Here is a 12,469-nt window from a genome sequence, read left to right on the forward strand (position 1 = left end):
AACATGTGGTGAATGTGTGTGGACCACAGTCTCATCCTGGAGCTCAAACGCAAAGGCGGGTCAGTGGGTCAACCAATCAAACTCTGAAAGCTGCAGGGATTATGGCAAACAGATGTTTCCCATGGCTCCCATGTGTGTGTGTATTTGAGTGGCAGGTTTAAAAAACTGCCACCGACGTGGCAGGACTTCTATTCTCATTACAAAAAAATAACCAAACAAACATAAAAGGTGTGACCCAGATATCACCCGACCTCGCGCTAACGTGGGCGCAGCTCGCCAGACAGGTTGATCCTGGTTCACCCGAGGGCAGCAGATACTCCTGATACTCCAGTGAAAGGCAGAGAGCTCCAGCAAGAACCTCCTCCTCCTCCTGACAGCAGGGGTTTGTTGGGGCTTGCATGTAGCACAGTGGGACATATATTGTTTAGGTTGCTGATTTCCTTCTGACATAATGCTCTGCTCACCAGTGGCCACTTTCACACATTCGTGTGAAGACATTTCAAGGTTCACTGGTGACTTAACGTTATGGCGCTTTTCCACTACATAGTCCCGAACCGCCTCGCAACGACTCGGCACGCATTTACAAGTTTACACGCTTTAGTCCTTTTCCATTACTACTATAAACTACGTGGGGTCATCATAGTACGGCTGCATGAAACTGCCGTGACGTAATTTTACATGCGACACACACCAACTAGTGATTAGTGACTTGTAAAGCAGATGTTTTCAATGCATCTGAATCATTAAAATCCCTTAATTAAAAAGATTTGTTCACAGAATCGTTCAGTTCTTCCTGCATGGCCGAAATACAGTGGCAGGGGTTGTGATGCATAGTACTGGCTCAGCTTGGTTTGGAACCTCAACAGAGCAGGCACGAAAAACAGTACCAGGTACTATCGCTAATGGAAAAGCAAAAAAGTCAAGCCGTGCCGGTACTGTGTAGTGGAAAAGCACCATTAATGTCCTCAACAACTGCTGATGTCTTGATTTTCTGTGTTTGGGATGCACCTGTGGTCCGTTTATTCATTCATTATCAACTGATTATTGTTTAAATGTCAGAGAGAGCGAGCAGGAGACAATTCCAGCTGACATCAATACACAACAGCAACAGGCTGATCAGAGGAACAACGACAATACTTAATGTTTATAATTAGCACAGCTGACATTGCGCCTTCAACGAACATTACTACACTATGGGGCTGCACGTCCTCAATGATTAAGCACCTGAGCCGAGAAGCACCCAGTTGCTAACGCTAACGTAAACATTGATGTTAGCTGATTTAATGTAGCTCACTCGGGCTGCAGCTATCCAATATTTTTGTTATCGAGTATTCTACCGATTATTCCTCGGAATAATTTTGCGCCCGCCATTAATCAAAAAAATTGGTTGAATACTCGATTACAAAAATATTTGATAGCTGCAGCCCTACTACTTTCGGCCAAAGCAGAAAGATCATCATCATAGTGTTGTCTCCTGTGCAGGGGGTGGGGCTACCTTCTGCTGCCAGCACAGCAGCTGGAGCCTCTGCTCACACAGAGAAAGTTAAACGTTCAAAAGTCTGTTTATGTTTCACTAGACCGGATGCTGATAATAGGTCTTTGCCTGAAGACTTTAGCCTGTGTTAGCTTTCCTGCTTAGCTTATAGACCAGGGTCGCTCCTAAAGACACCGCAGCACTCCCACAACACATGTAAAAGATGTTGTTTACCTTTTGAAATACAATCTCAACTGGACGTGGATGTGAAAGCATAGGACAAAGTGTGACATAATAAATCAATACCTGTCAACAGCCAAAATACTGCTCATTCAGCACCTTTGGAAAGCTGCACTGTGGTGTGTACCACGTGTCAGACATCATATCTGTGGCCTTCTGGTCAGTTCAGTGCTCTATGTTTATTCTGCACCGTTTGTCAACAGATAACAAGGTGAATATCTGTCAATACTGACGATGTTCAATGTCCTCAATGTAGCAGCATTTATAACCGAAGACGTCAGAACGGGATGAGCAGGACAGATGGATCATGTGCAGAGCGAGGGACTGTTTGAGGTGTTAAAGAGCTCCTTCAGGCGCAGCCATTAGCCTGTTGAGCATCTTCTTCAGCGCACAGAGGCCGAGTGTGACAGCTTTGTTCAGACGAGAGCCGAGTGCTCAGCTGCAGTGGCTCTGACAATCTGAGAGCACTTCATTTCTGAGCCTGCACTGAGTCACACATCCTCCTCCTCCTCACACATACACACACACCCTAAATCTGTGAAGTTCATCACGCTATCTAAAAATAGAGATGATTAAAGCACAGGACTAATTTAAAATTTAGTAGGAGAAGTAGTCAAAAGTGCCTGGAAGTGAAGCTAGGACACAGCACCGTGTCTCAGACTGCAGCTGCTTGTGGATCACTACGTTTCAAATGCATCCAATAGCACTGAAACTAAAGCCCAATTTATACTTCTGCGTAAAGTGCTCTGCGTAGGTTACGCAGAGACTCTGCGTCGCCGCAGAGCCTGTTGATGGGCCTCTGCGTAGTCTCCGACTGCACGAAATATTTTTTAAGTGTCCGTCACTCCGTTAAGGGACAACGGAGACGGCAAGAGCTGCGATTGGTCCTCAGGACAGGCCGAGCGAAGCTGCTCTGTGCCGGCTCACAGTGAGCACCGAGCGTCCACAGAGGGCGGAGCTGAACGCCGCCGACTTCGTCGCTGCCGAACTATAAATACGTCATATCTTAACACACACAGCACATGTTTAGACTCTAAATGGCCAATTTCTCGCCTCAAATTACCTTAAAACTGTGTTCCGGGACACAGAAAAGACAAACGGCCACTGTTTCAACAACAACAGTCTTTCTCCCTCGGACGCCATTGCTCACTGTAGCCAAAAGCACAACAACCTTGCGCAGCGACCCCTACTGATCGGGCGGGAAATTGCAGTGCCTATCCATCACCACGACGCAGAAGTATAAAGGCTCGAGTGGTCTACGTGGTGACGCAGACGGATAACGCATTACACAGTCGGAGAAGTATAATGTGGCCTTAAAAGTTTAAAGAACTTCTGTGACTTACTCTCCAGTTTGGCTATAAATACCGTAATATCTGTGTATCACACCAACATCTTTGTCATCAGGGAGCGTTTCCCTGCTTTAAGAACTTTGGCTTTTTTATCCACACAGAACCAACATTTCTTGGGACAATGAAAGGCTATCCTTAAAAAACGAGATCCAGATTTACCAAAAATCTCAAAGCACCATCCTTGAGTTTTTGTGAGTGCAGCCAATAAGCAACTTTGGAACAATTATGGACCATAGCCCCTCTGTAGCTCTTGCAACGACTGACAACACAAGAGTTCCATGTCTTCTTCTGTTTGGTGGATTTCTGCGTTACAGTGCCCCATACAGGCCTGATATGCAGATTCAATAGAGTCAATTTAGAGAAAACCCAGAGAAAACTTCTGAGAAAAGTCCTTTGTGTGAATAAGGCCTTGATCAGCATTGTGTGATCAGTTCAGTATTAAAAACGACTATTAACATCCAAGTGGAAGCTGAGAACCAGCAGTTAGTTTCATAAATCTGGTCCCAACAAAGCAGAGTGTGACTTCTGCAGGAGGCCACTGGTTGAAATTCCTCGACCAAACTTTGACCAGGGCTTCACTCCTGAGTGTGTGCGACCCTCTCTCCCTTCCCCCCACACACACACACACACACCCCAGCTCAAACTTTGCACCGCCATGACTGCTCCCTCTGAACTGCTACTTTAACACCCCCCCCCCCCCCCCCAAGTTGGTTGTCAACCCTGCTATTTATGTGCTTGTTTGCTAACACTAAAGTGAAGCTGGCCCAGATTCCCTCCCTCACACCAACACACACACACAGAGAGAGAACCCCGGCGCTGACTGTCCTGCATTTTCACACAGCTAAGGTTCCACATCCCACCCTCAGACTTTTTTTTTTTTTTGCAAGTTTCAAGCTCAGAGTTACGGCCAGTGAAGGGGGCAGGCTGTTTCTGGATAAAAGGAGCCTGTGTTTCCCCTGCTGTCCTCAGCCCAGCCTCCCTGTCCAGAAACCACAAGGCTGAGCTTTCTCCTGTGCTGGCAGTGGGCGGAGCCTGTGGATCAGAGCCATGCAGGCAAATGTCTGCTGCTGCTGCTGCTGATGACCATGCAGAGTACCTGCAGCAGATACAGGCCAGCACATCAAAGCACAGCATCTGTTATAGATCACGGCAACAGGGTCTGGGAAACACTTTTCAAAAGCAATTTTTAAAAACACCTTTAACAGCCAGAGCGTTGATGTTTCACGACCAAAACGTGCAGTGAAGTGGGTGGTGGGGAAATAGCAGGTGATGAGAACTGTGCACAGATGTAGGAGAGTGTATTTGGGCAGCTGTGCAACCGAAAACGCCACAATGGGAGGAGGCAGTCGCTCGATGGCCGCAACCATTTCAAGCATTCAATGCTGCAATTTTGAGTCTATTTTTGTGTGCAGCGCGTATGAGGGGAAAACTGAACTTTTAAATGTGGGGGGAACGTTCATTCATTCAGAGGTCAAACAGACGCAGGATGATGAATGTTGGGAGTGGAAATTAAAGTAGAATAACGTGTGGCAGACGTATAGACGCATTTTGTGCACAGAACAAATTGGGGAAATTAAGGTTACAGATATGTGACAGATATAGTGATTTGATTTGCAGGATTATTATTTATCATCACACAGATTTGATCTATGGTTTGTTATTCTGACCACAGTAAGGAAAGCTGATCTGATTAAATGTCAAAGCACTTATTCATCCACCAAAGGAAATCTGACAGAATATAACCATGTAGTTTCTGGTAGGAAACCATAAAGAAGACAGGAAGACAGAGCAGCCGCAGAAAGCAGGATATAGAGTAAGTTGCAATGGTTGCAGGTCCTACCGTGCAGAATCTTATTACAACAATTTCCTTTGGCAGAAGCACTTTGATCATTTGTATCATCATTGTAAATCACTTTTAAATCAGTATTTTTTGTTTGCCATCAACAGCTGTGTAATAATGTGTCAAATAATGCTGGTGCATTCCACATTAGAGAGCATAAATGTTGATTGCTCTGCACTCTACAACAATGAGAACAAAAAAAATATGAATTGCAAGACAATAATTTAACATTTCCCAAAAATCTACTGATAAAGTCAAAATATATCCTTATAATGTCTGTGCATTTCAATTTAAAATGTGTTTAAACTCAGATGAAAGATTATAAATTGATCATTAAATCGTCAAATATTTTGCTAACCAATTAATTGGTTTGATTGTTCAGCTTCTTAAATGTGAATATTTTCAGGTTTCTGTAACCAATAAATAATTCAAACTGAATCATTTCCCGGTTTGGGAAACACAAACAACTCGTCGATTCATTAAGAAAATCATCGACAGATGAATCGCTTGTGAAAATAACTGTTTGTTGCAGCCTTGAAGAAGCTTAATAGGAGATATCAATCTTGAATGACCTGGAATTTATGGCAATAATCATCTATATAAACAGATTCAGATAAGACGCTGTGAAATCTGTAAAACCTTTGACAGTTAAGCATCAACCCCATGTCAGATGTGCTGGATAACAACTATCCTAAACTGCAGCCTTGACATTTTCTTAATTGTGTTGTTTAAAAGATGTAATTTTGACTTGAGAACAATTACAGACACAGACAAACATTAATTTCCAAGCCAGGCTTTGACTTCTCAGAGTGAATGAGCAGCAAAAACGTCGGGAGCCTCTCAGACGAGAACTCTCCCTGTCAAACTGCAGTCTACTCAACAACAGCATCGCTGTCGTTCCTCTTTTAATGCAGCCAAGTATTTCTGTTGAACACGTCCTCTCATCAACGCAGTGTCCACAACTGACTGAACTCTTAACATCATCATCTTAAACCTGACAAAACAGAGCCATCTCCTCTCCACCCGTCAGTGCACAGACCTGCTTCCACACAAATTAAACCTGGTGTCTGTCACAGTCCATTAGATTGAGACTTTGAGGCAACATATGGTGCGTAAGATTATGAAACGTCTGTCTTAGCAGTGGCTGTTGTGTCTACACCAGGATTTAGGGACACATGCTAACAATGAGTGGCTGCCAGGTTCTGCTTATATGACGCTGCAGATTAAAAAAAAAAAGAATGCTCAGTGACTCAGTCAGAGAGCGCATGGTTGTTTGTTCATTGTGGAGCCTGCACTTTGATTTACATTCCCCCCCACAGAAGGGAAGGAAACTCTCTCTGATAGTTCCTTCCTTATTGCTTCCTATTTGCCTTCTCAATGGCTCCGGCAGCAACTCTTCAAGTAAACGTGGATCTAAAAGACATGGATCACGCAGAAGTTTTGATCCAACCAGCTGCCAACTCTTACTTCTTTACAGAGTAAACGCAATGAAGAGAAGAAGAAAAAAGTACTATTTTGTGCTTTTTTTCACACCAATATACAACTAAAAACGCCTGTTTGTGACACATATCTTCATGAATGTGCAGGAAACTATTGTGTATTTTAAACGTCCACCTCTCATTCAAACTCAACTGCAAGTCAAAGAGTTTATCGCCTCGTTCCAGTTGCAATCAGAACTCGAAAATCTCCACAGTCATACGGCGTATAATGGAAAAACGCTTTACAGTTTACACTGTTTGTACAGTGTTGTTATCAGCTGGTATTGCTAACAATGGCTAGCCTGGGAGACAATTGCATTTCCAACTTCTCAACTGTACCTCAGTGAACTTTGGAGTGACCTCACACCCACTTGCGATTTCCGAGTTCCAACATAAATGGAGTGCAGCATAAGTTTCAAGTTGTAAAAATTCAAAGTCTGCTAAAGACGACGGCTAATGCAACAGCAGCTTTACAGCGAGAAGACGAATGTCTTTGTGTTGCCCTGGAAATTACACTGAAACTTGCATTGCTGCCAAAAATGAAGCAGGCACAGAAGAAAGAAGCATGTTTGTTCACCCAGGTCTTAGTGTCCTCATCAACGCCAGTGAAAGCTTATAGAAACCTGCATGCATTGGTAAAATTTGAATTTAAGTAAATGCCGACGTAACACACTATTCCCACTGATCAAAAACCTGTTTAAACCTGGGATTAAATGGGATTTTTGACCACAACTGTAAGCCCTCTTATCAGAGCTGTGACCCCAAAACACAGGAAGTCATTGTCTGAAGTGGAAGTGGGAATTTTTGGCTGCTCTTTCTCTGCCATTTTTCAGTGACTCCCACAGGGTCAACATTCAATAATAAAGTGTCTTCTTTTTTTTAATCAATAATTAAAGAAAATAACCTTTTAGCTCGACAAAATTTATATTGACATTGCTTTTCTTTTCAACCCACAATCATTCAACCTGTTGGAGACAATTACTTAAAATAACAAACTAACCCCCCTCAGAACCACATTACACAGCCAAAGCTTTAAAATTCCACATGAAGGCCCAATTTAAGTTTGCATCCTCAGCTGAAGACAAAGCACAGGGACACAGACTTTCGCACCAACTCCGGTGAGTTTGAGTGTAAATGATGTGAACACATTCAGGCCTGGCTGGTCTGGTGTTGGTCACCCTTAGAAACAGCAAAAAGAAACCAAAATAAAGCTCCCACTATACTTTAAAGTCTAGAGCAGAAATCACAGCCAAGAGGAAACAAACAAACATACAAAAACCAGCATCCTGGTGAGTTATAGCGAGTTGGCCGAGTAAGAGGACTTAAGGAGGAAAGGATTTTAGCACCAAAGCAGCTTGCGGCAGCTGTCACCGACCACACGCTAACAGGACTGAGAAAGATAACGTCTGCTGCTGCGAGCACAACCTCAGCCTCATCAGCAGCATAGGAAAGACGTAGGAAACACTTACATCTATGTCGAAGAACTCCTGGGAGTCGTCCAAGCCCTGCACTCGAATCTGCAGCCCTCGCCCGTGGCTCCTGTTTCCGCTGACCATGTTGCCGCCGAGGCTCTGGCCCGGCTCCAGAGTGCTGATACCAGCATTGAACTGGGCTCCCAGCCTGGTGCCGGGAGTCTGCAGGGCCCGGTATGAACCTTCTATCTCCCCCATTGCAGCTTCAGAGGCAGCTGCCTTCCTCCACCACCACCTCCTCCAGCACAAACGCCAACACCTCGCTCCTGTAAAAACAGAGAGGACAAAAACAGTCAGCAGAGCTGCAGGGAAACACCACAGTAGTGAATTTAAGAAATTTAAATAAGGTTTCATTTATTATTTATAAGTATTTAAAAGCCACCTTACTTTCTTATTTTCTACAAAGGATGGCTCCATACAGTTTTTACTTATTGGATATGATATAAATTCATATCCAATAAAAGTATTCTGATTCTGATATCCAGATTGAAAGACACTGAAATTATTAGTTTTTATTACGATTTTTAGTATTTGAGTGAAAAATGTGATATTAAGGATTTTTGGGTCATATCCATTACCCCTGCTATCCAATTCTGTGATTTTAACCAGTATTGGACTAAACCAATACAGATATGGAACCGAGTTTTACATCATATTCATTTCCATTTATTTTAAAATTTGAGAATTCACTTTCATGGTGACATTTGTTATCATTTTTCACTATTATGTCTCATATACTTACACATAATTGCGGTATGTGATTGTTGATTTGGACATATTTTCTTTCTTTCTAAGATTTAATTAATCTTACATTTAATACTCTTTTCACCTAGGAAGCTTGAAAACTTTCATATAAATAAAATGATTATGCCCAGGATTATAGGACACATTTACAACATGTACTATACGTAAAATAATGATTAATGGGCACAGTGTAACAGTGAAAAACGTGCTTTTAGTTCATGCCAATAAAGTAACGTGGATTTTATTGAATGGAGTGATGTCAGTGAAACTTTAGTTTGCAGAGTAACTTCACTCAGAACTTTAGCCACAGCCATTCTCGCTCATACAGAATCAGAACACCGACCAATCTCAAGAGGAATAATCGATATTTAGTGAAACTACGTGCTGCATTCAACAATTATACAACTGTTCAGAGACTTAAGTGCGACGTAAGTAAAACTACCTGCGTAACAATATAACGTTTACACGTTGCATGTGCGGCCTAAACGGAGTCAGAGGACACGACTTAAACCACAAAAACCGGCCAAACTGAACCAAAGTGAGCGACTTGAAATGAACTAAACTCCCAAAATGTTTGAGCCGAGGTTTATTTTTCCCTTTTTAAAAAAAAAAAAAAACGACAAGCGTACACGAAAGTGTTAAAAGCCCTTCAATAAAGCGCATTTTCTCTCAGAGTAAAACTCTTTCCGCGACTGAAAAACAAAAAAGTGGCAGTGTTTATGTGAAAGGAGTCGCTAAAACTCACCGTTTTCTCCCGTGAATGTGGAAATTAAAAGTTTGCAGCAGCAGTCACAGAGAGCAGGACACGGCTCCACTCCATGGTCGCCTCGTCGTCCGTCTTCGTCAACAGGAGTGAGCAAGACACGCGTCTGTGATTGGCTGCTGCGCGTCCGCTGCGGCCTCCTATTGGTCCAGCGGAGTGCGAGGATTGAAGGGCTGAGGGGGAACGTTCACCTCCCTCACTTTAAACAGGGGCGGTGTTACAGCCAGGGAAGGTAAATGGCCTGGGGCCCCAAGCTGAGAGGAGCCCCCCCCCCCCCTTAAAAGAAAACAGCTGATGACATCACTTAACAGCAAAACAACAGTTTTAAAGAAATTTTAAACATTACATTTGAACACATGGTAACACACTGAGGACTCCTCCCTTTTCCCAGAACTTTGGTTGTCTTCACATTCCAAAATGGATGTCATAACTCATCGTTTTTGTACTAATCTTCAACTTCAAACCGTGAAACGCACACTTTAGACTAATTTTGTAATTTTACCATTATACGGCACGATATTATAAATATTATATATTAGTGCTGGGCGTGTTAAAGCGATAGTGGGGGTTAAAGGCGTCAACGTTAACACATGTTAAAGGGGAAATAAGTAGTTTATAGTGCCATCTAGAGGAGAGGCTGAAATTTACAACAAAGACCTGCTGCTCTGCTCACCCCCTCCCTTCCCTGAGCGCTACGGTATCCGCAGCTGGTCAAATGTCGTCCTCGTTGTCTTTCTCCGTGTCAGCAGATGAGGTTCGTGAGGCGAGGGAGAGGGCGAGCTACCACGGTTGTAGGAGACGAAGCGGAGAGAGTGGAGGCGGGACTTACGCTACAATTAAAGAGACGCTTGTTTTGTTCTCTCGCGTTTGTCCTTACAGGCTCCAGTAGAAACATGGCGTCTCGCTGCTAACAGTGGCTATGCAACCGCGGACCGCGACCATGTTATTTTACATGACTTTTTGAAACACTACAAAAATGAAACAAAAACTATTATACAGCGACTAGACAATGCAGGAGCACATAATATGTATAAAAAAGTGGATTTTGGGTTATATAAACCCATAAATACTACACATTGTACCTTTAACGCATGACGACTGACCGGAAAAAGACGCGACGCGTGTGACGTCATGTTTACGTGATTCCGGATTGTTAAAATTAGTCTCTAAAGTAACGCTAAACTTTAAAAACAGAGGCACACATACGCAGTACACAGGTACGCTGGTTATTTGTAGCGCCACTCCAGTTCGACTGTCGGCGTGCTAACCGCCGCTAAAGGAGCTAATGCAGCTAACGGAGCTAACTGGTAAACGGTGCATGGCCTCTGGTGTCGCGGCACGTAAACATGAGGTCACGGAAACGCGTCATGCGTTAACATGGGTTGACCTAGTGCCCAGCATTATTATATATATATTCTAGCACTAGTCGGCTCAACTTGACTTTACTTGCGAGGTCTGACACAAGAATCAAACCGAACAATGCCTACTATAGATCAGTTTAAAAGACTTAAACATCCTTTAAACACGCCTTAATCTCCAACATTTAACAAGGAAATGGCTAAAATCTGTATTTGTATTTAGATCTTTAATGTGTACACTTTCTTTTATTCACATAAACACACATTAGGACAAGATGGAGGCAGATGATTCACTGTGGTGACCCCTTTATTTTTGGTTTAATCTTGGAAGAGGGGAACTTAAGGGAAAACATGTACATTTAATTTAGGTTTTTTTTGTAGATATGTAGTGAACAATGTAATGCACCCATATATATATTATGTCAACCATTTGCTATATAGCTATGATATCTTAAGTATATTTCTCGCAATTTGACAGCCATTTCCAACTGGAACCTGAACCTGTTTGTTCTTGATGAAAAAGATCAGGGAAAAAAATCTGTGTATTTTTATCTTTATCTTTTATCTGCTGCCTCAAGTGATAAGTTTGTGTCACATAACACATACAACACAACATAACACACTTGACACCTTAGATCAGGGGTCACCAACCTTTTTGAGACAGAGAGCTACCTTAAGGGTAAAAAATAATATGGAGGGCTACCATATAATATTTTTTTGTTTGTTTACCATTTAAATGATTAATATTATGCATTCAACTGCATACACATTCCTTCCAGTGCTTACTCCTAACTATTATCAGTTTTTATAAACAATATCAAAGATATTTTACTGACAGATCATACGGATACATGCAAGTGAGGTGAAGTGAAGTGAGCCCGCGGGCACCGTATTGGCTGCCTGCGGGCTACCAGGTGCCCGCGGGCACCACGTTGGTGACCCCTGCCTTAGATCAATGTAGGTGTGTGAGGTGGATATGGTTTAACAAAGTTTGATATTTGGATCAGGTTAAAGGATTATTTTTTTCATGTGACTCATAAAGAACAAATAAACTTACTATGAGGGTTAAGGTTGATTTATAGACAATAACCCTAACCCTTAAATTCACTGTAACTTCTAAATAATATAAATTAAGCAACACATACATCTATTCATAAATGAGACATTGGTGCTTGTTTAGAGTCTATAACCTGTCAATGTAATTGTATTCTAGTTTATTGTTGAGTCAAACTGAGCTGATGTGAGAAGAAAAGGAATAACTTCTATTACTGTGATGGGGCGCCCCCTATTGTTGACTTCAGAATAAAAGCATGCACCACACTGTAATCCTTTTCTGTGTATCTTCATACATGGCTGTTTATTTTTTTGTAGTACGGCAAATGTAAAATAATGCATATATAACATAAGGAAATATTAATCTGCCATATTAGATTCTAAGCTGTAGAAAATATACACAAAAGCTCTGGAAAGCGTGAAAGTTACACACAAAATACCAGTAATTAGATAAAAAAATGTATTGAACATGAATACAATTGAAAGAGACCTGTAATATGTGTATGAACATTGCAGTTTCTAATTTTCTCCAGACTCAGACAACTTCATTGACTCCCAAAGGACAATTCATTTGAAGCTGCATTACACTCTGCCAGGATTCACCATTCAACAACAGTCAGCACCAACAGACTGACACTGATGGAAACAGTGATCAAATTAAATACATCACAGTTAGTCAATCAATAAAAGATAAATAA

The 12,469-nt window shown here is 42.2% G+C and overlaps 1 protein-coding gene across 1 annotated transcript in view; it reads right to left on the minus strand.

Moving 5' to 3' along the window:
* Positions 1-9,420, minus strand: part of farp2 (FERM, RhoGEF and pleckstrin domain protein 2) — a 40,371-nt gene extending 30,951 nt beyond the window's left edge. The window contains exons 1-2 of the mRNA XM_083888602.1: positions 9,343-9,420; positions 7,851-8,119 (exon numbers count right to left, since the gene is read on the minus strand). Coding sequence (XP_083744728.1) covers positions 7,851-8,051 — 201 coding nt within the window. The 5' untranslated portion in view covers positions 8,052-8,119; positions 9,343-9,420. The remainder of the gene's footprint in view (positions 1-7,850; positions 8,120-9,342) is intronic.
* Between the last annotated feature and the right edge of the window lie 3,049 nt (positions 9,421-12,469).

The sequence above is a fragment of the Microchirus variegatus genome (assembly GCF_963457635.1).
Source record: "Microchirus variegatus genome assembly, chromosome: 4".
In the NCBI taxonomy this organism is placed as follows: domain Eukaryota; kingdom Metazoa; phylum Chordata; class Actinopteri; order Pleuronectiformes; family Soleidae; genus Microchirus; species Microchirus variegatus.